This window comes from Ostrinia furnacalis, unplaced genomic scaffold (genome assembly GCF_004193835.3).
Source record: "Ostrinia furnacalis isolate ACB-3 unplaced genomic scaffold, ASM419383v2 OfSCF5652, whole genome shotgun sequence".
Lineage (NCBI taxonomy): Eukaryota > Metazoa > Arthropoda > Insecta > Lepidoptera > Crambidae > Ostrinia > Ostrinia furnacalis.
Window position 1 is genome coordinate 72,877 of NW_021135891.1, and position 24,021 is coordinate 96,897.

The 24,021-nt window shown below is 42.5% G+C and overlaps 1 protein-coding gene and 1 non-coding gene across 2 annotated transcripts in view; one reads left to right on the forward strand and one right to left on the reverse strand.

The window, feature by feature from the left end:
* Vinc (vinculin) overlaps window positions 1-24,021 on the reverse strand; it is a 51,833-nt gene that overhangs the window by 10,309 nt on the left and 17,503 nt on the right. Inside the window, exons 2-21 of the mRNA XM_028316346.1 lie at window positions 20,153-20,260; window positions 19,559-19,704; window positions 18,806-18,911; window positions 17,806-17,907; window positions 16,748-16,880; window positions 16,330-16,411; window positions 16,134-16,251; window positions 15,438-15,559; window positions 14,813-14,879; window positions 14,204-14,313; window positions 13,268-13,370; window positions 12,276-12,438; window positions 11,692-11,759; window positions 11,446-11,532; window positions 9,846-9,911; window positions 8,592-8,703; window positions 8,107-8,201; window positions 5,514-5,625; window positions 5,030-5,123; window positions 1,667-1,856 (exon numbers count right to left, since the gene is read on the reverse strand). Of these exons, the coding sequence (XP_028172147.1) occupies window positions 1,667-1,856; window positions 5,030-5,123; window positions 5,514-5,625; window positions 8,107-8,201; window positions 8,592-8,703; window positions 9,846-9,911; window positions 11,446-11,532; window positions 11,692-11,759; window positions 12,276-12,438; window positions 13,268-13,370; window positions 14,204-14,313; window positions 14,813-14,879; window positions 15,438-15,559; window positions 16,134-16,251; window positions 16,330-16,411; window positions 16,748-16,880; window positions 17,806-17,907; window positions 18,806-18,911; window positions 19,559-19,704; window positions 20,153-20,260 (2,184 nt within the window). The remainder of the gene's footprint in view (window positions 1-1,666; window positions 1,857-5,029; window positions 5,124-5,513; window positions 5,626-8,106; window positions 8,202-8,591; window positions 8,704-9,845; window positions 9,912-11,445; window positions 11,533-11,691; window positions 11,760-12,275; window positions 12,439-13,267; window positions 13,371-14,203; window positions 14,314-14,812; window positions 14,880-15,437; window positions 15,560-16,133; window positions 16,252-16,329; window positions 16,412-16,747; window positions 16,881-17,805; window positions 17,908-18,805; window positions 18,912-19,558; window positions 19,705-20,152; window positions 20,261-24,021) is intronic.
* TRNAE-CUC (transfer RNA glutamic acid (anticodon CUC)) lies at window positions 3,369-3,440 on the forward strand. Its single transcript has one exon. It is a non-coding gene; the product is annotated as a tRNA-Glu (tRNA).

Genomic DNA, 24,021 nt, shown 5'->3' on the forward strand with positions numbered 1-24,021 from the left:
TAACGCCAGGGAATAAGACCGGATTTGACTCGAGGTTGATTTCGAAGTTGAAGGCGCGCCAGTGGGGCGCCTGCCACGCGTCTCGCGGCTCTAGCAGGCAGTACCGGGCAGTAAGGCAGGGCACTCACCTGCCATGTAGCATGTAACGTAGCATGTAACGTAACCAACCTTCAAGTGAGTACCTACGGCTCGTCCATGGTCATCGCGTATCTGGCTGCGAGCTCCTGGGTCCTACTGCGAGCCGCCTTTGAAATTTGTTAATGCGAGTCATTTCTACTAGTATTTAAGTATCTTAATTTGTAAGTCTAGATATTAGCACGTTACTACCTTGTTTAATATGCCACGCAATTTTGTATACCCATTCTTATAAGATACATCATACAAGAATGCATGGTAAATTCAGTGAACTGCTCCTGAATCAAATGTACCTACTACTGCTTTTTCTATTTATTTATATTAACCGGCAGACAGTGGTGACTGAGTTTGTTGCGGCGCTTCTTCTCAGTTGCCAAATGTTGGTCTCGAAGCGCTGGTAGGGTAAAAAGATTATGAGACATGTAGAGGCTCCTTAAGAGCAAAATGACGATTTGTAAGAACTATTTATTAGTCTAAACAAATAAAGAAATTTTGACTTTGACTTTTGTGCTCGCAGTGATACCGCCACTCAGGTCGGTCTCCTTGCGAACCACGCGCGAGCAGCGAGCAGCGGGCTCGTGCCTATGTACTCACTTGATACAGTATCTGATACATTACATGCTGCACGGCTATAGTCAGGTCCGTGAGCACGTAGAATTTGGTCCAATGACCCCAAGCTACCCATCCTTATCGCTCGCGCGTAATTATGTTGCTGTCGCGCTCGCACACTCACTGCGGGTGCCAGTCGCACAGTCGCGACAGCAACATAATGAGGGTTTTCGCGTATAAAAGATCCGCTAGATGGTGGGACGTGGATGTGGGGTCTGACTGCTGCGTGATTGGTGGATTTTGACATATCTGTCAATGTCATGTCAAAAATAACCAGTCATGCAGCATTTGGACCTCGCGTGTACGTATTGCTATCTGGCGGATTTTTCATACGCGAAAACTTTTATTACGCGCGAGCGATAAGGATGGGTAGCTAGGGGTCATTGGACAAAATTCTACGTGCTCACGGACCGGGCTTTAGATGAGTACCCTGCTTAAGGGCGAGGGTCGCGGTTACCTGCGCGTGTCACGCGACTCGTGACTCTAGCGCCGGGCAGTAATGTCGGGAGTCGCGGCAGAGTAAATACAAATGAGTAGGTCATCTTCATAGAAACGCACCGAGCGCGGTTTGTATGTGAGCGCGCCAATACGTATGCGGCGCGCGCGCACACACTGACAAAATTTAGCGTGGATTAGTGGGGTGTTGCGCCGAATTTTGTCAGTGTGTGCGTGCGCGCCGTATACGTATATTGGCGCGCTCACATACAAANGAGCGCGGTTTGTATGTGAGCGCGCCAATACGTATGCGGCGCGCGCGCACACACTGACAAATTTAGCGTGGATTAGTGGGGTGTTGCGCCGAATTTTGTCAGTGTGTGCGTGCGCGCCGTATACGTATATTGGCGCGCTCACATACAAACCGCGCTCGGTGCGTTTCTATGAAGATGACCTACTCATTTGTATTTATTCTCGTCGCGGTTACCTGTGCGTTGGCGGCGCGCCATTGCGGCGCCTGCGTCTTGTCCCCGAGCGCGACGGCCTTGGCGCGGTGCACGGCGGGCGGGATGGCGGCCTGTAGGCGAGCGTGCGCCGTGGACAGCGCTCGCGCGAATTCCGAGTCTTCTGTGTTGTCGCGCTCGGTCCCGCCTACGAGCAGCACGCGGTTTGCTAGCCTGGAGCCAAGAAATAAGAAAGAATTTTTAGTTTTTTTGCATAGTGCTCTCAAAAAATGTTTATGTTTGCTGGATACAAAGTTCCACGTCGCCTACTAGCAGCACGCGGTTTGCTAGCCTGGAGCCAAGAAATAAGAAAGAATTTTTAGTTTTTTTGCATAGTGCTCTCAAAAAATGTTTATATTTGCTAGATACAAAGTTCCACACCGCCTACTAGCAGCACGCGGTTTGCTAGCCTGGAGCCAAGAAATAAGAAAGATTTTTTAGTTTTTTTGCATAGTGCTCTCAAAAAATGTTTATGTTTGCTGGATACAAAGTTCCACGTCGCCTACTAGCAGCACGCGGTTTGCTAGCCTGGAGCCAAGAAATAAGAAAGAATTTTTAGTTTTTTTGCATAGTGCTCTCAAAAAATGTTTATATTTGCTGGATACAAAGTTCCACACCGCCTACTAAGCAGCACGCGGTTTGCTAGCCTGGGAAACGGGAATAACAACGGTTTTGGCTGGCATTTTATTTGGCTAGATGATATTTTTCAGTACCTTTCATATACAAGGAATAAGTAGTTTGCTAGCCCTAGGGATGGATATAAAACGTTTTTCATTTGGTTGGATTTTTTAGTTTTTTGCATAGTGCTTTCAAGAAATGTTTTCACTTGTTCAGCTAGATACAAAGCTCTATACCGCCTACTAGGAGCTCGCGGTTTGCTAGCCTGGAGCCAAGAAATAAGGGTGCTTTCAAAAAATGTTTTTTTTGCCGAGCTAGATACAAAGCTATATACCGCCTACTACGAGCACGCGGTTTGCTAGCATAGAGCCAAGCAATAAGAAAGTCATAGTGCTATCAAGAAATGTTTTCATGTGTTCAGCTAAAGCCTGGTCCGTGAGCACGTAAAATCCCGTCCAATGACCCCACGCTACCCATCCTTATCGCTCGCGCGTAATTATGTTGCTGTCGCCACTGTGCGACGGGCGCCCGCAGTGAGTGTGCGAGCGCGACAGCAACATAATTACGCGCGAGCGATAGGGATGGGTAGCTTGTGGTCATTGGACGGGATTCTACGTGCTCACGGACCAGGCTTTAGATACAAAGCTCTATACCGCCTAGTAGGAGCACGCGGTTTGCTAGCCTGGGGAACGGGAATAAGGACAGTTGGACTTGGTTACATCGACAGTAACCTCTACGTCACCTACTAGGAAAAAATGTAAAATGTTTGCTATAGATCGTGTCATCCACGAAGACGCGCCCCACCATTCTTCCGCTAATGTTTGTGTTATCGGTACACGCTAAATCATCCATGAGTGCACACGCACACTACAATAATGGCGCTCGGATTGCTCGGATCAAACTCCTTATAGCTTAGGACCACGAAATAAAAACTCTTTTTATTTGGCCAAATGGTCCGTTAACCCTTGGACGTGGGAACGTGTTTCATTTAAAAAAAATGCTGTTCTAATTTTAAATTAAAGTTGATTGCGTAAACTGTATTATGTTATTTCGTTACTCCTACCAGCATCCGATATGGTCTAGTGGCTAGGATACCTGGCTCTCACCCAGGAGGCTCGGGTTCGATTCCCGGTATCGGAAAAATATTTTTGCTTTTTACATTTTACAATATTTTACGAAAATGGAAACCATTTTCGTTGCCTTTCAATTTTTTTTTGACAATTAAAAATTTACATAATGAATTTGAATTTGAACCTCAGAATACGGAACAAACCAGAAACCGTCAACGGGCGTAAATGTGTATTCATATAAATTACTCCAAAACGCACTAATTTGACTTTAGAGCAATTAGTCAATGGCCGGCGCGCGCATTGTTTACATATCCGTCAGATTGACACTTTATAATTAAATTATGCCGTCTTGTGCCGTTCCAACATGTAAGAATGCTACTGGAATTACGAAGAAAGTGCATGGGATCATGTTTTATCCGTAAGTAGCACATTTCCAATTCATTTTAATTAAATAATAATTTTCAAAAAAAATCACTGTTGTATTTAGTAAGTGTTGCCACAGGTCAACGGAATATTTTACCCTACTTTTTTATATTGAATTACATTTGTCTATAAAAAATTCACGCGTTAATTTTGTTAGCGTTACCACAGAATAATGGAATATTTTCCCCATCCTTTTTGTTTTAATTAGTTTTTAGTGTATTTTCATCCATGACAATATGACAACCTGATTAATTAAATTATAAGTGCCACTTGTGGTCTAAACTGAATAAATTATTAATTTCCCATATTTCGGGTAATTTTCCCACGTAAATAACTGAGAACACTGGTCTTTGACGTATTATTTTTTCGAGTGAATGACGTTTGATTTCAATTAATTTCAATATTTTAATGTCGGGAAATAAGTGATGGGATTATTATTTTGCCTGTGAAAAGGGATTCCTTAATTTTTGTTTGTTCGAACAGAACGATTTTTACACAATTTCATCACACAAGACATGTCGTATTCGTGTTGTTTTTTCGTTGCTTAAATGTGTCAACTGTGTGAAGTTTGCACTCGAAGTGGTGTATCAGGGTGTGAATGTGTGCGTGCCGGCCTGTACATACAGGCAAGCTGGTGTATCCTAATGTCACAGTATTTTGTTGATGAGAATCCGTCCGACTTTTTTTATAGGTCCATGCTCGACCTGTGGTTGACTGGCAGAGAATGCCACCTGGCATTAAGTCCGCCACTGTACAGTTTAAAATTATCACTTCACGGGATTTATTGCAACAATATCTATTTTAACGGTAAATAATATTTACCCTCCCGACGTTTCGACCGTTAAAATAGATATTGTTGCAATAAATCCCGTGAAGTGATAATTTTATAGTAAAAAATGCAACATAATAGTTTAAAATATTATATAGCAAACTGTACAGTTTTTTTTGTGCAAAAGTATAATTCAATTACACTGAAAACCAGCGTCGTGGCTTCCCTCACCGGGGGCCACGGCATATGCTGAGTGGGGTCCCATTGCGATGGGCATCGCTGTGCGACAGGGTGGCACTGCTTAGTTTACTTGCTCATTCATTGTATGTTTTATGTCACCTCTGTCTTATTTTTTTTTTATTGCACCTCTTTTGTCTTTTGTGATGTCCATGGCAATCAATGTTTCTTTCTTTCTTTCTTTCAATTAAAAATAAATTAATAAAAATGGCAACAATTCATTAGCTTACCTCGCGATGGCGGAGGTGTTGTCGACCATCTTCTGCGAGTCGTTGTTGCGGATGGCGTCCTCGCACAGGTAGGTGTGTTTCTGCATCAGCTCGCCTGCCAAATGGAAACAGTCCGTCTTAGGCTGGGTTGCACCATCTTACTTTAACTCTAACAAACTTCAAAAATCTGTCAAACTCTATACAAAAAACACCGGTTATCGTCAAAGTTACTGTTAAAGTTAGGTGGTGCAACTCAGCCTTAGTTGTTCATAAATAGTAGATATAGTCTGGTCTGCGAGCACGTAGAATTTTGTCCAATGACCCCAAGCTACCCATCCTTATCGCTCGCGCGTAATTATGTTGCTGTCGCGCTCGCACACTCACTGCGGGCGCCCGTCGCACAGTCGCGACAGCAATATAATTACGCGCGAGCGATAAGGATGGGTAGCTTGGGGTCATTGGGCAAAATTCTACGTGCTCGCAGACCAGGCTCTAGTTAATTTACCGGCGGTGCGCACGAAGTCCAAGGGGTCGACGGCCTGGTCGCACAGGTCGCGCACGCGCAGCACAGCTTCCGCGTATTGCCCTTTGAGGTTGTTGAAGTGCTCCTCCGCCACCTGGGGACAACATTATCATCAAGTGATGTGGTCTCCACTCCAGAAGCACGAATTTCTCCAATTTATCAACCGACTTCAAAAAAGGAGGAGGTTCTCAATTCGACCCGTATGTTTTTTTTTTCTATGTTTGTTACGCGATAACTCCGCCAATTGTGAACCGATTTGAACAAACCTTTTTTCGGCGTATAGGTAATACCTCAAGGNTTAAATTCATAGATAGGTAGGTACTATTTATGCCTATGGCCAGTCATGTCGTCTCGTTCTATCGCAAAGAATCACCATTTGATGAGAGCGAGAGCAAAAACGGAAATGGATAGTTAATACTGTGGCCGTGTGTACTTATTTCACTTACCTATTTTTTACTTGTTTAACATCTCATTAAAAAATTACATAACTTTACCCCGAAAATGGGGGTGTCACACGGCGCTAGTAACACTAAAGGGGGTAGAGGCGCGCGGGAGGGGAAGTATTTTGGACACAAGTTGCCGCGTAGAAATGTTATCGAACACTCCTTCTGGTTTGTTCTGTATTCTGAGATTTGAACACAATCTTCATCAAATTACTATAGTAAATAATGCTCTCGGACTTCTGCCACCAAAATTACATTTCTTTTGATTTATTTATTTTACAAGTACAATTAGCAGAATGATGTCACGTTATTTTTCAGTTTTTTATACATATAGAAGAGAAAACCCGTGTAAGTCCATTGTGCCCGTGCGAAGCCGGAGCGGGCCGCTAGTCTACTATATAAAAATAAGTCGGGTTTTCCTCCCTGACGCTATAACTCCAGAACGCACGAACCGATTTCCACGGTTTTGCATTCGTTGGAAAGGTCTCGGGCTCCGTGAGGTTTATAGCAAAGAAAATTCGGGAAAAGGGGGTAAAACGGGATCCACGCGTACGAAGTCGCGGGCGGCCGCTAGTGGGATATAAAAATCAACTCGACCTCATGGACCTATAAAAAAAGGCGGACGGAACTCGCGCTACAACAAAACTGTGACGCAAAATTTTGGCGTTTGTCTATTGTGTGAGTGAATTTAGGGATGCCATGTTAGCCAAAACATTTTACCCATTTATTTTAAGAAAAACATAGATCGGCAGATGGTACTTGGAAATGTAGACAGAATTATTCCGGGCCATTTTAAAAGGATGAAAGGTGAATGCGTTGAGGTAGGCGCGAAATTTTCAATGTTCAAATTTTCTTACTTTGTTTGCAAGTCAGTGTGTCAGGGTATGTAGGTACGTAATGTTGATCAAAAATGATTCACGCAGTTACAAATTACGAATCTTGTGTACATTATAATCATAATCTTATGCATCATCAATAATATTATTATTATCTCTGATAGATTTTTTTTAACATACAACCTGACACTGACTTGCAATCAATGTAAGAAAATTTGAATTTCGCAGTTCCACATTTTTGGGAAGGATCAAATTTGCCTATGAAAATATATCCCATTAAAACACAATTATTATGATAAATTATTTTATTTCCATAGTATGCGTAATAAATAACTAAAAAGTCCTAAAATTATTATTAATTTCCCATATTTCGGGTAATTTTCCCACGTAAATAACTGAGAACACTGGTCTTTGACGTATTATTTTTTCGAGTGAATGACGTTTGATTTCAATTAATTTCAATATTTTAATGTCGGGAAATAAGTGATTGGATTATTATTTTGCCTGTGAAAAGGGATTCCTTAATTTTTGTTTGTTCGAACAGAACGATTTTTACACAATTTCATCACACAAGACATGTCGTATTCGTGTTGTTTTTTCGTTGCTTAAATGTGTCAACTGTGTGAAGTTTGCACTCGAAGTGGTGTATCAGGGTGTGAATGTGTGCGTGCCGGCCTGTACATACAGGCAAGCTGGTGTATCCTAATGTCACAGTATTTTGTTGATGAGAATCCGTCCGACTTTTTTTATAGGTCCATGCTCGACCTGTGGTTGACTGGCAGAGAATGCCACCTGGCATTAAGTCCGCCACTGTACAGTTTAAAATTATCACTTCACGGGATTTATTGCAACAATATCTATTTTAACGGTAAATAATATTTACCCTCCCGACGTTTCGACCGTTAAAATAGATATTGTTGCAATAAATCCCGTGAAGTGATAATTTTATAGTAAAAAATGCAACATAATAGTTTAAAATATTATATAGCAAACTGTACAGTTTTTTTTGTGCAAAAGTATAATTCAATTACACTGAAAACCAGCGTCGTGGCTTCCCTCACCGGGGGCCACGGCATATGCTGAGTGGGGTCCCATTGCGATGGGCATCGCTGTGCGACAGGGTGGCACTGCTTAGTTTACTTGCTCATTCATTGTATGTTTTATGTCACCTCTGTCTTATTTTTTTTTTATTGCACCTCTTTTGTCTTTTGTGATGTCCATGGCAATCAATGTTTCTTTCTTTCTTTCTTTCAATTAAAAATAAATTAATAAAAATGGCAACAATTCATTAGCTTACCTCGCGATGGCGGAGGTGTTGTCGACCATCTTCTGCGAGTCGTTGTTGCGGATGGCGTCCTCGCACAGGTAGGTGTGTTTCTGCATCAGCTCGCCTGCCAAATGGAAACAGTCCGTCTTAGGCTGGGTTGCACCATCTTACTTTAACTCTAACAAACTTCAAAAATCTGTCAAACTCTATACAAAAAACACCGGTTATCGTCAAAGTTACTGTTAAAGTTAGGTGGTGCAACTCAGCCTTAGTTGTTCATAAATAGTAGATATAGTCTGGTCTGCGAGCACGTAGAATTTTGTCCAATGACCCCAAGCTACCCATCCTTATCGCTCGCGCGTAATTATGTTGCTGTCGCGCTCGCACACTCACTGCGGGCGCCCGTCGCACAGTCGCGACAGCAATATAATTACGCGCGAGCGATAAGGATGGGTAGCTTGGGGTCATTGGGCAAAATTCTACGTGCTCGCAGACCAGGCTCTAGTTAATTTACCGGCGGTGCGCACGAAGTCCAAGGGGTCGACGGCCTGGTCGCACAGGTCGCGCACGCGCAGCACAGCTTCCGCGTATTGCCCTTTGAGGTTGTTGAAGTGCTCCTCCGCCACCTGGGGACAACATTATCATCAAGTGATGTGGTCTCCACTCCAGAAGCACGAATTTCTCCAATTTATCAACCGACTTCAAAAAAGGAGGAGGTTCTCAATTCGACCCGTATGTTTTTTTTTTCTATGTTTGTTACGCGATAACTCCGCCAATTGTGAACCGATTTGAACAAACCTTTTTTCGGCGTATAGGTAATACCTCAAGGGTGGTCCCATTTAAATTTAATAATAGAAAAAAACAACCCCCAAGGGTGGAAAATTGGGGATGAACTTTTTTATACGCAATATCTCCGTCGATTATAAATCAATTTGAACGATTATTTTTTTGTTGAATAGGTATTATCAAAAGGGTGGTTTCATGCGAATTTGAAGAAAATAATTCACCCCCAAGGGTGGAAAATTGGGGATGAACTTTTTTATACGCAATATCTCCGCCGATTATGAACCAATTTGAACGATTATTTTTTTGTTGAATAGGTATTATCAAAAGGGTGGTTTCATGCGAATTTGAAGAAAATATTTCACCCCCAAGGGTAGAACTTTTGAAGTCGGTTTTTTTTTAAAGTTAATTATCTGAGGCATAATGAAGGTTTGGCTCACACTCCACGCTGGCTAAGTAGCTAGACGGGTTGGGAAGGCCTAATGTTTGCATATTTTTTCCAATAGTGAACATCCAGGAGGATGTGGGGGTGGTTTTATTATTTACTAGCTTTCCGCCCGCGGCTTCGCCCGCGTGGAATTTTGTCTGTCACAGAAAAACTTTATCGCGCGCGTCCCTGTTTCAAAAACCGGGATAAAAACTATCCTATGTTCTTTCCCGGGACTCAAACTATCTCTATGCCAAATTTCATCAAAATCGGTTGCGAGGTTTAAGCGGGAAAGTGTAACAGACAGACAGACAGACAGAGTTACTTTCGCATTTATAATATTAGTTGGGATTTATTTCAGGTCTATTATACCAAATCTGCCACAGCTATAATACCCAGATGCAGTCGACAAATTCACATGTTAGATCAGCATAAAAAAGTAATTTAACTAAAGGAAAATAAAAATTACAGAAAAATATATCCTATGACGATGTCAAGCTCTAGAAAGAAACATCATTATGAAAGCTATAAATATGAATTATGTTTCTGATTATTTACCTTGCTGTCAGGGTACAGGAGGCGAATTTTCCCAGCGGCAATCAGTTGAGGAGATAACTTCTCTACCTGCAAAATATAATTAAATTTGAGTAAAGAGAACACTGAATAAAATAATAAGAAGCGCAAAGTTGTAGAACGAGATAGTAGAAAGGAATAAAAAGCTATAAATTTAAGATCTTCAGTGGAGGTCTTCTTTATAATCGCTGAATCGTGATGAAAATGGAATACCTCCACAAATATTACTTTTTTCTTATACATATTTGAATGACGATCTGTACGTGCACGCAAATGCGGACGCTTGTTTAAATCTAAGAGAATATCAGTCTGCCCGCGACCATGACCGACGTTTCAACCCAGTTGAAACGTCGGGAGGGTAAATATCTTATTTACAGATATAAAAGTTTGGTTGTGAAATACTGTGAAGTGATAATTTTAACGTTACTGACGAGCGTTATTATGTCGGCGACTGCTTGCAATAATGGTGGGCGACGGTTAACGACTGTAGGCGACTGTCGGCGACAGTCTCCGAGTCGCGCCTTTCGCTGTCATGACATGTTGAAACTCTGGATAGACGTTAGTATAGTCGCCGACCCGGCTATAGTGTGTGTATAGTGACCTGGCGCGCGCTGTGCTGCAGCTGGTCGGCGAGCCGCTTGCTGTGGTCGCCGGCGGCCACCATGCTGGCTGAACGCGCCGAGAGCTGCTGCCGCCGACCCGGCTATAGTGTGTGTATAGTGACCTGGCGCGCGCTGTGCTGCAGCTGGTCGGCGAGCCGCTTGCTGTGGTCGCCGGCGGCCACCATGCTGGCTGAACGCGCCGAGAGCTGCTGCCGCCGACCCGGCTATAGTGTGTGTATAGTGACCTGGCGCGCGCTGTGCTGCAGCTGGTCGGCGAGCCGCTTGCTGTGGTCGCCGGCGGCCACCATGCTGGCTGAACGCGCCGAGAGCTGCTGCCGCCGACCCGGCTATAGTGTGTGTATAGTGACCTGGCGCGCGCTGTGCTGCAGCTGGTCGGCGAGCCGCTTGCTGTGGTCGCCGGCGGCCACCATGCTGGCTGAACGCGCCGAGAGCTGCTGCCGCCGACCCGGCTATAGTGTGTGTATAGTGACCTGGCGCGCGCTGTGCTGCAGCTGGTCGGCGAGCCGCTTGCTGTGGTCGCCGGCGGCCACCATGCTGGCTGAACGCGCCGAGAGCTGCTGCCGCCGACCCGGCTATAGTGTGTGTATAGTGACCTGGCGCGCGCTGTGCTGCAGCTGGTCGGCGAGCCGCTTGCTGTGGTCGCCGGCGGCCACCATGCTGGCTGAACGCGCCGAGAGCTGCTGCCGCCGACCCGGCTATAGTGTGTGTATAGTGACCTGGCGCGCGCTGTGCTGCAGCTGGTCGGCGAGCCGCTTGCTGTGGTCGCCGGCGGCCACCATGCTGGCTGAACGCGCCGAGAGCTGCTGCCGCCGACCCGGCTATAGTGTGTGTATAGTGACCTGGCGCGCGCTGTGCTGCAGCTGGTCGGCGAGCCGCTTGCTGTGGTCGCCGGCGGCCACCATGCTGGCTGAACGCGCCGAGAGCTGCTGCCGCCGACCCGGCTATAGTGTGTGTATAGTGACCTGGCGCGCGCTGTGCTGCAGCTGGTCGGCGAGCCGCTTGCTGTGGTCGCCGGCGGCCACCATGCTGGCTGAACGCGCCGAGAGCTGCTGCCGCCGACCCGGCTATAGTGTGTGTATAGTGACCTGGCGCGCGCTGTGCTGCAGCTGGTCGGCGAGCCGCTTGCTGTGGTCGCCGGCGGCCACCATGCTGGCTGAACGCGCCGAGAGCTGCTGCCGCCGACCCGGCTATAGTGTGTGTATAGTGACCTGGCGCGCGCTGTGCTGCAGCTGGTCGGCGAGCCGCTTGCTGTGGTCGCCGGCGGCCACCATGCTGGCTGAACGCGCCGAGAGCTGCTGCCGCCGACCCGGCTATAGTGTGTGTATAGTGACCTGGCGCGCGCTGTGCTGCAGCTGGTCGGCGACAGACAGACAGACAGACAGACAGACAGACAGTCAGACAGACAGACAGACAGACAGACAGAGTTACTTTCGCATTTATAATATTAGTTGGGATAAATATCCTTGGACATTTTACACTGCGCTTCTAGTCCCAAACTAAGCAAAGCTTGTACTATGGGTACTAGACAACGGATATAAACATACTTAAATACTTTTTTTTTTGTAAATACATACTTATTATACATAGAAAACACCCAGTCCAATACAAACAAATATGTTCATGCACACAAACGTTTGTACTGTACGGGAATCGAACCCGCTACCTTCGGAATAGTAATCCGTTTCGAACCACTACACCAAACGGCCGACATTATGACCGCAGTCTGTGGAGGAACACTAATGTGGTCGCGATCCTAATCAGTGAGGGACCGAGGAAGAGAAGGATGACTGACCTGGTAATAGAAGAAGGATGACTGACCTGGTAATAGCCCGGGCTTCTTCAGAGTCCCCACGACCGCTCATACACAGGTCGGCTAGGCGGTCGGACAGACGCTGCACTTCCGAACACAGCTGTAGAATCTCTGCCTTCTCGCGCCCTTGTAACCCGTCGGCGATCTACACAACAATAAAATTAAATAAATTAATAACCTTGAGACATGTTTCACTTCTCAATGGCGCCATTAGTCAAAGTTTGTGCTTACTTGTGACAGTAACCCTCAGATTTTTGTCCTGACTTCAAAGGGAACTAGAGCTTAAGACTCTATACTCTTATAAGACAACTTTTTTTGCTAAGAATATTGTAGGCATGGCACCCAAGATTATAAATAAATTACCAAAAGACATTAGATTAATTGAACATCTAAATTCATTTAAAAAAACTTTACTGACTTATTTAATTAATAAATGTTATTATAATATATCTGAATTCTTTGACGATAAATCTAATTAGTTTATGTAACTGCCAAATTTTATTGTTGTCTGACAAATTGTATGCTCTTTGAGCGGAACATAGTGATACTACCTAATGTAACATGTCACCATTTTACCTATGATTCACAATAAATGATTTTGTATTTGTATTCGTATTCTAGTACACAATAGCATTATGCTGACCTACTTGTGTACAACCTGTGTGCTAGGGGACAATAAATTGTCAATCATTGCGCGCAATGGGATTTGTCGGTTTTTGGCATATTTCAATAGAATCGTGGTGTAGCGTTATTCAAAGTTTCTAGAGTTGTAAACTGCAGGCTTTTTTTGACCGATAATTTGGTTTGGGAGTCTAATGCCCGTTTTCACCATCAATGCCTAATTTTAAGTGACCCTTTTGAAAACAAAATTTCTGTTATGTGTTACTATTGGGGTCGCTAAAAAATTAGGGATTGATGGTGAAAACGGGCATGAGTCTTTACATATTATGAACAGTTTTAAAATGAGTCCTCACCCGCTGGCCCTGCGACACGATGCTGTTGATGGCCTTCTGTCCCTCCACGCGGGTCGCGGGATCAGCCGCTGGGTGCAGCAGCCACTTGTGCGCCGTCTCCAGCCTGCACACATTATACAAATCGGTTTAGTACATTGTAATTATTTATTCGTATGTAGGCCCTTTTTCCCTAAAAAGGGGCCTACATACGAATAAAGAATTACAAGTCTTGTTAAGGCGGTTATCACACTGCGCCGCGCTCCGCCGCGGTACGCGGGACGACAGATTTAATCATTGTATGCAAGTACCTCAGTTTGTATAGAAAACACGCGCGGCACAACACACTGACAACGCGTCTGCGCGGGGGATTTTTTATATGAAATCGAAAGCGGCGCAGTGTGATAACCGCCTAATAGTGCCCGCACTATTAACAAGACTTGACAGGTAAAATATGTATTTTTAACCGACTTAAAAAAAGAAATTCAAATCATTATAGAAGGAGGTTATATGTTGGAGTCGGTGCCGGTAAAAGAACATTTCTTGAGCTTGGCACTGAGCAGGCTGGCACCGACTCCGAGAATATCAACCATGGTATATATTTGTCCTTTTAAATAAGTTTTAATTTTTTTTTTTGTTAAAATTAATTACATACAAATAACCATGAGGGCTGCCAGATTTGCCCCCCACTAGCAAATGACAGGATCCTACCCTAGTGGTGCTATTTATATTATACACCAGTTGGCACCATTATATTAGATCCCAGCAACCAGCAAGTGACTTTATTTTAAGCGTCAACTTGTAAGGGCAAACACCCTCAATGAAAAAGGAAATTTAAGGTGCGGGAAATTTCTGCTATTCGGAGAGAGAGCATTCAACGCACGTTTTATCCTTCTATATCCTTGATCACATGCTTTATGATGACATTGTTCATCATAAATTGAGCCATAATTGACGAACCTGGCCTGCATGGTCCGTCCGCCTTGCTTCTCGGCGGCGCGAACGCCTTCGTTCACGACCGCGTCGACTTCATTCAGCTGCTTGCGTAGGTCTGATGCCAGGTTCAAGGCCTGTGAAAACATAATATCGTGATAATCAGGCTATTTGGCCTCACTGCAGGAGCAAAATAGTTATAGATATACCTATTTTGGAAAAGAAAACTATAACTACAAATTAAGTGACAATGCACATTTAGGCTGAGTTGCACCATCTTACTTTAACTTTGACAAAAATCTGTCAAACTCCATACAAAAAAACACCGATTACCGTCAGTTAGGTGGTGAAACTCAGCCTTAGGCCCAGTTTTTTGAGTCATAGTTCAAATAACAAATTGTAAAATTTTGATACTGATGGTTAAATGTTAAGTAATAGTTAAAAAAAATGTACTAAAAGTCAAGCTAACCATTGTTCGAAAAACGTTTTTTCTGATATTTAACCACTTGTCATTTGACATCTGTCAAATTTGACTATTGGTTATTTTAACTACAAATCAAAAATCCGGGCCTTAGAGATTTTACTTTGTAATTCACTCTAAACGGTGATAAGCAATTTTAATTTGAATGACCTTACCTTAGCCTCTCTGCCATGACCGTATTGTCTTTCGTCACAGAGTTGATCCGCGTTTATACCACCAGATCTGAAATGTAACATGCAAATTAATTTTCCATCCAATGTTTTGAGCTCTAATTTTATTAGGATACTAGCTGACCCCGCGAACTTCGTACCGCCTCTATTCATCAGAAAGAATGTAAGATTCTATAGCGGTACGGGAGAGTTGTTTTTGTAACGTTAAACGTCAGCGAGACTTCAGGTTTCACAGGTGTCACGTCATAATGTCAATGTCACCCCTCCGTTACCGCTCTCATGCATCAGACACTGACAGAGTTTAGCGCTAAGAAGCACTAAAGCACAAATAATGTACCCACCTACTTATTCTCCATTCTTTATTTTAATATGTTGTGAGTTGTAACATTCGCTGTGGGCCAAGTGCCCCTCTGTCACGGTTTCTGCAGAATACCAGTGGCCGTAACGTGCTCCCGAGTACGTGATGGCCTCATACTGAACAGAGACCAATTTGGTACAACAATTGTATTATTTTACTTTGTAATGTCAATGTGTATCATTAAGTACCAAATAAATATTTTTTCTTTCTTTCTTTCTTTCAAAGATTTTTTCAAATCGGTCCATTAGTTACCTGGCCAGCTTGCGCACAGCATCCGAATGCGTGGGCGCAAGGTGTTCAGCGGCGCGCTGCGCTGACGTCAACACTGTACGTAGAGCACGCTCGCCCGAACTGTTGCGGAGCGCATCAGGGTCCTAAGGGATTACACGATATTCACATTAGGTAAAGCCTGGTCCGTGAGCACGTAGAATTTTGTCCAATGACCCCAAGCTACCCATCCTTATCGCTCGCGCGTAATTATGTTGCTGTCGCGCTCGCACACTCACTGCGGGCGCCCGTCGCACAGTTGCGACATGGTGCTCACGGACCAGACTATAGTATTCTAAAAAATAACACTAATGCCCGTTTTCACCATCAATCCCTAATTTTTAAGTGACCCCTATGGTGACAAACAACAGGAATTTTATTTGCAAACGGGCAATAGTCAATCAATTATACAATCAAAAAATATTGGACACGTATATTTTTATTTGTCAATCAAACAAGTAATTACGAAGTTATGGTGGCTTCAAGTTTCGCGTGACGTCACGCTTACACTTTTTACCAAGCAATGACGTCACTGGCCTCCACTTTTGGGCTTCGACAAAATTTATCTCTGTAATTTTCATTGAACGTATCATGTATCCCAGTGGTACTAATACTTTGCAGTATTGTGTTGATGAACATATCTGTTTGTATTGGTCTTTCTGTATTATTTTAATTACTCACATTTAAGAACTCATGCGCAGCTCCAATCTTAGAATGTATTTGTGTTTGCAAAGCCTTTAGCACCGCTATATTGTCTTTTTCACCGCCATCCTCTACGTACGATGTCAATTGTAAAACTCTGGAACAAGAAAATACAAGTTGATAAATAAGCAAAAAATATACTATCTGAAATAATACGAAGAATGAAATAACTTACCGTATAATTTCATGTATTTCGTCGGCCATCTTTTGTGCTAAATAATTTCTGTTTTCAGCAGCTTCCTCGATACCTTTGCCACCTAAATACAATACATTTTATGAATACAAGAGATAATGATTATTAGGACGCAGCATCGTAAGTATTTACCTAAACTAAAACAATTGGAAGATTTGACCTACACACTTTCCCCCCGGGACAATTTTGACCTTCACTGGTTGGGTTTTTATTGGCGGTCAAGCTGTAGATCCTGGCTACACAAGAGTTATAGCAGTGGGAACTCCACACGCTGGCCAGACAGATTAGGAATTCCCGATGTTTGAAGATTTCCTCCGGTTAGAACCATCTTCCATTCAATAGAACTAACATCACTAGTATTTTTTTATTGCTAACCTAACCTGAACCTAAGCTGCATTACCTTCCGTAAGTATGTGTATGTAGATCTTCATGGAGCAGATGAGAACGGGCGCCAGCTGCTTGACGCTCTCGAGGCAGCGAGTCAGGGTCTCTGCGTGGGGAGGGTGCGTCAGTTCTGCTGCTCTTGATGCCACCTATAATGTTATGCGTAAGGTTTGAAATCGGTTGAGATTTTTTTTATCCACAACGAGGAAGCTCTTGTCCTGTATCTCACCTGATGGTAAGTGATGATCAGGCCGAAGGTAGAAGCGAGCTTTACCCGGAATCCTCAACCACGGAGGAACTGGCTATCTTACCTCTTAACTGCCGGAACACAACAATGCTGTTAACTGTTATGGCGACAGACTTAGATAGGATGGTGGTAGTTAGCCAGGCGGACTTAGAACAAGCCCTACCACCAACCAAACCGAGCAGAAAAATCTGCCCCCACTGGGAATCGAACCCGGGACCTCTGCGTCTGAAGCAGGTGGTCTTACCACTAGACCACAGAGGCGGTTGGACGTGTGGTGTCGACTGTACCATATTTTATGTGTGGAGGAAGTTTAGCTTTCATTTGGTTGTCAGGTGAGTTACAACTCTGTTTTCAGCTTTATGAGCTGCCATAGGCATTTGAAATAGCTCATTCGGACTGATGGCGAACAAATTACGAAATAGCTTCCTATGAAAATTATTGTACGAAGAGCAGTACTGACGATTGTAAGGCACTTTTCCTGTGCAACTATGTTAATCAATTAAGGTGTGGCCAAATAGCTCATTCATCACCAGGTGTCATCATCATCATCACTTCAACCATAGGATGTACACTGCTGAATATAGGCCTCCCTCAATGATTTCCACAATCTGAATCCAGCGCCTTCCTGCTACCTTTGTGAGGTCGTCGGTCCACCTTGTTATCATGTCAGGTGTGATTGCGGTCAGTTATCTGTCTTGTTCTGCATAAAAAACCGTTTTGCAGACTCATATGCCACTTGCCCTTAGAATGCTCAAAGTATGTCTCCAAGTTAATCAACTCTGAACCTTATATCCCCACCAATTGTGCCTTATTTAGACTAGTCTTACCTCCCTGGCGGCCCTGGACAGCGCCGGCGAGATGTCCCGGAGGAACTGCACCAGGTCCTCCATGGTGTCGATGACCTCCGCCACGCCGAGGTAGTCTAGCACCTACCGACAACACACTACTGCTAGCGATGTCTATGGATGTTTGCTATAACTACTTGTGATTGTTAAACTGTAGGTATACAACAGTGGTTCTTAACTTTTAAGTCACGAGAGACCATTTTACCGAATTTCTGTCTTGTCAGGGACCACTTATATATTTTTTAAATCCTATGAAAGGGGAGGTCGATTTCTCGCCCACTGTGCGCCGTTTGCGTTGTGTTGACTCGACTCATCACGTCACTTCACTTGTTTATTACGATGTCTTCGTGGACCACTTGGAATGCCTCCAGGGACCACCAGTGGTCCGCGGACCACCGGTGAAAAACCACTGGTATACAAGAATAGACTATTTGACACCATTCCCCAATAATTCGAAATCACAACTTTTTAAATAGACACTTCATTCTGGTCTTAAAAACTTAATTAATTTTTAATTACCGGTAAATGATTTTTGGGTGCATTGTAATTGAATTTTTTTTTTATTTAGTTGACAAAATAGTGACGTCACTTGTATTGTCATACAAAATCTATGGGAGTCTCGTTTTGACAGTTTTAAAAAGTACGTCAATTAATTTGTGGTGTCAAAAGGTCTATTTGTACTGGGATTTAACTTATGAAAAGGTGAGGTACTCTACCCAAATGGCAAAATAAAAGAGGATCAAAGAATATGCAAGTGCGGGATTAAGTTGAAATCTTTATTGGAGAAGAATCTTAAATAAAATAAATAGATATCTTGATGGAAGATCTGGGATTGATTTTATTCCAAAACATTACATACTTAACTACTTTAGCGGTAATTTTTGACTTCAAATCAATGGCAATACGAAACAAAATATCAAAAACTTTATGTCTTGGTTTGTGGGTTTGAAACTAATAATCATAGGAAAAGTTTCTCACTAACCTTTTTACATTCTTTGACGATCTTTCTGACTTCAGACTCGTCGAAGCAGAGAAGCAACGCTGAAGTTCCTTGTAGGATGCCTCTGGAACCTTCTATCAGCTTTTTTCTGCAAAGTAAAAAGATATTTTGGATACATATCACACCTCTAACGAGTATGTAGTCTAGAGATTCATCTTTTACACTTACCCCTTATTAATAAAAAGTTACACCTAGGATGAACCCTGGATTAAAATAACATTTCAATACTAAATGACAACTTTAAAGCCAGAGTTTAACTAGAGTGTAACTTTTATTAATAAGGGGTATATGTATTAGGAAGTCCAGAAAGAAAAAGGTAGCAAGCTGATGAGGCACTTTGCGTAAGGTGGTACTCACGTAGGATGAAAATCTAGCAAGGTAAAGCGGCCATCTGCATAACGTGGAGTAAAAAGGTTCTTGAATGGAAACCACACTTAGCCTATGCGCAGACCATCGATTTTTCGTCGGCCGATAGTTTAGTCGGGCAGTTGATCAGTATGGGCATGTATGGAAGTGCGCACATTACACCGATTTGATTTGGCCGATTCTTCATACAAAATAAAATCGGGCCCAACTATCGGCCAACTAAAAACCAATGGTCTGCGCCTACGCTTATGGTAAACGTAATATACCAAAACAATGAAGAACGCTTTGTGCCACAAATTTTGTAGTTTTCCTTGGAGGGAGCTTAAGTAATTCCAACAGCGACCCTCATTGGCTAAAAGACAGACTTACCTCGCCGGACCGGAGTATGGATCAGCTCGGAGCATATCAGATGCCTGCTGCAGCAGAGTCGCCGCCGTTTCCACGCGGTGTAAAGCGCCGGGCATGTCCTGTCGCAGGATCGCGTCGTCTGACGACTCGATCGTTTCGTGACCGACCTGTAAAAGGTAGTTCTTGTCATTAGCATAGTTATCTGCAAGCCGAGTTGTGCAGGTTTGTTACCAATGTAACAAAAGAAAAACGGTTTTATTGGTTTAAAATCTAATTAATTTGATAAAATGAGGTGTAAATAGATAATATTTTAATTTCGTTTAACCTTAAGATTTTTGCACCACTTTGCTTTCAATAAAAATAGACGTCTTTTATAATAGCCCGATAGTGTGCGTTAGTTTGGAAGATGACGTGATTGCTTATGCATTTTCGCATAACTGATTCTTAGCAGAGTTTATAAAACAAACCAAGGAATATGCACAGTATCCCTATTCATAAAATGATGATACAAACTGCAGCCATGTTTTTGCAAGAGTTTTATGTCCAAATTATTCTGCAGGTTTACTAATTAACTTTATGAGGCCGTCGGTCCACCTTGTGGCAGTAAATACTCACTTTGACAAGGTTGTTGACTGCGAGCGACACGGCCTGCACCGGCCGCGCCAGATCCGGCATGGCGTTGCCATCTTCAGCTTCTTCGTGCAAGATCACCAGTCGGGATACCTGGAGAGAAAGAGCACAATGTTACTGGATGATGAAGAATAGAGGAAGAACATAGAAGGGACGGGCCCAGAACCGGTCTTTGTGGAAAATCTTGAAGGCCTTTGTCCAGCAGTGGACGTCTTTCGTCTGAAACGAACGATAGAAGGGACCAAGAATAAAAGAACACCATCATTGACTTGCTTGAAATAGAAACCAGAAAAGAAATAACTTACAAAAATTGCAAACCTAAGGTTGGATTGCACCATCTTACTTTAACAAATGTCAAAAATCTGTCAAACTCCATACAAAGAACACCGGTTATCGTTACGGTTAAAGTTGATGGTGCAACTCAGCGTAAGAAATTTTAGCAAGCACCTATTATTTGAAGAAATAAATAGTAGGTACAGAAAACAATAATTAATTACACGCACCAATTCCCAAAGCTGATATTCGAACAACAAATTGTGCTTATTTCGGTCGATTAACATTTCAAATACAAACTAATAAAACTATTGCGAACTGATCAACATGTAGCCCTGTCTAAAAACAAGTCAAAAATCTTAGAATGTTTAAATGACCAGAGCAGCACAAATAAATATCTAAACGTCAACTAGAGTCCGATAAACTTGAGAAAAGACTTAAAATACAACTTCCTACCAAACAGTAGCGTTATCAACGAGCGCATAGCTCGTTATCTAAAACTTTCCTTGACAATGAGCGTTTATGTTTATGCCCGCATGCCAGAGATAGAGTAAAACAATACTTACTTACTATTAACATGTAAATTCTCTAAGATCTACTGATAGTTAAACTAAAATATTTTATAATGCGAACAGCTAGGGGCTGGAATTCGCTGCCTGCTGCTGTCTTTCCCGAAGACTATAATCCGGGTATTTTCAAGGCGAGAGTGAATAGGCACTTACAGGGCAGATATGTAGGTACCATCCTAGACTGCATCCCACTTAACATCAGGTGCGATTCTGGTCAAATAACTGCCTTGTTATGCTTAAAAAAATACTTCTAAACTAATGCGCGTCTAAGAAATGTTCAATTTTTTTTCGACTATCTATGTAATGAATTAAAATCTTTTTACCTACGAAATAACCAATTTTGCTAGGTATTGTTCGTTTCTATATGTATTTTAAAATGTAAATTCTTGTTACACTTTACCAGTGTCTTGTGAACTTTAACAGTTCTGACGCGGGCACAGATGGCCATCAGAAGTCAAAGGTCATAAGCTGATGACTCTTTATCCGACTTCTTTATTTATACATATAAATATTAGCCTACTAGCTTTTGCCCGCGGCTTCACCCGCGTGAAAGGACAGTGCCAATCCATGTATGGAAGTTGGACCAAGTGCTGCCCAGAATGAAACTATAGTGCATTTTGTTCCTCAGGCCAATACTAATTTGTAAACCGGAGCGCACTGAAATCTATCCCTGGAGTTAAGAGAAAGAAAGTGTTTTGTTTTGAATTATTTACATACAAAATATCATCGATGTATACCTACTACGCACAAGATTTCGCGATTTTGGCATTAAATAACACTCGCTATGTTTGAACTTAACCATACTGCATCCGTACACCTTACTTTACTACGACTTCGACATTATTTATAAGCGATCAACCGCTGTTTCAGTAGTTTAGTTAGTTGACCGAAATTAATTATTTCCAAAATGGAGCAAGAAGTTTTAGCTTACAATAACTTCAACAATCGATATTAATACACCAATAAATTGATTTTTCGCAAGGATAGAGAACTAAAACTTTTTGCTTTATTTTGGAAATAATGATTACTGTCAACTAACCAAACTATTGAAACAGCGTTAGATTGCTTATAAAGAATGTCTAAGTCGCACTAAAGTAAAGTGTACGGATGCAGTATGGTTAAGTTCAACATAGCGAGTGTTATTTAATGCCAAAATCACGAAATCTTATGCGTAGTACGTATACATCGATGATATTTTGTATGTAAATAATTCAAAACAAAACTCTTTTTTTCTCTTAACTCCAGGGATAGATTTCAGTGCGCTTCGGTTTACACATTAGTATTGGCCTGAGGAACAAAATGCACTATGGGTTGATTCTGGGCAGCACTTGGTCCAGACCCTGGCACTATCCTTTAGTAGCCTATATGTTAATCTGGGTTACAAACAATAATACCTACTGTAAAGTTTCAACAAAATCCGTTCAGTAGTTTTTGCGTGAAAGAGTAACAAACATACAGACATCCAAACTTTCGCATTTATAATATTAGTAGGATAATAAATTAAAATACCAGTAGCATCAAAAGTAATTTAAAGTCCCGCCTTCTGTCGGCAAACACATCTTCTTATCAATCCATTCACATCTCTACCATTCGATTATTGAAATGTGAGCGAGAATCGACCCGCTCATACAAATGGCTCGATATCACTCATTACGCATTCATCGAACTTGTTCTGTGATAAGATGCGCAGGCGCCGCTCGGTTGTAAAGGCTCTATTTGGATTCCAACTGGAGACTTTAGCCAATCAAGATTTTATTGCGAAACTCTTGAAGTAAAATACTATGAATAGTATCATCATCATCAACAGCCCTTTACAGTCCACTGCTGGACTATGAGCCTCCTCCACTATAGTAGAGGGTTTTGCCATAATCCCCACGCTTGGCAGGCGGGTTGGAGATCGCAGTTTAAAAGATTTATGTTTGTCAGAGAGCGCTGCTGCCCGTTCTCTGTTTGATGTGTAGTCCCTAAGTCGCCTCTTACGACACCCGCGGGAAGAGTAGGGGTTGGTGACAAATGTATTCTACTCGGCCGTGTGGTGACGGCAGAGTAGAATACATGAATAGTATAATGACTTCATTTTAATTGATTTAGGCTAAGTTTTAGTAAGTAAGTAGTAGAGTTTTAAGTGCATTGCTCCTATGAAACCTTTCTAAGTCTCCTAACTTCAACCACGCTGGGACGATAAGGTTGGTCAACGTTATCTACTCCCATCCCCCACCCTGGCAGGATTGGCAGACGGGAATAATCCAATTAAAGGTATGCCCTTCCTTTGTTGGGACTTTTCTACGACCTATTCCAGGCGATCGAAGCATAAAGCCCCTGCATTCGTCTGTTTTACTAGCTAAGGGCTCAGCTTCCATTAACCCTTAACTGGTATCGTGGGGGCCACGCGGCCCCCACGCATGACGTTTTCTTTGATTTCTAAGAAGCTACGCATCTTGGGCACCCAAAATTTTTGGTATTCTCATTTCGGCGCTACTCGCGTCTGGTACAGGCGTTTCAGCACTGTATCATTCACCAGGACGAAGATATGCATGTGTTGGGGTCCGCGCGGCCCCCACAATACCAGTTACGTTAGTTTTTTTTCATGGCAATTTTTATTTGATTTTTGTTTTTTTGCCGTATTGATGGCTTACTAGTGATAAAACAATAGAAGATACCTAGAACGACGTTTTTGATTCCAAATTAGTGATTAGTAGCATGTCAGAAGAAGGATATAGTGATAATAAAATTATACGTCATTGTGAAGACCCAATAACCAATATTAGGTCGATAATGAGGATATTGATTCTGATTTTCGAGTTTTGTCTTCAGAGAGTGAAAATGAAGATGTTGTAGGACCTAGTCAATCCAGCTACTATGAAAAAATAAATACAAGTGGTTTGAAAATCCACCAGTACCTGCTAATGTTTGTCAACATAATATTTATGTTTTTATTTTTATAAAATGCTTATTATTTTTATTAAACTTTACATTAAAACTTTATTTATTATTAAGTTCACATTATTATGG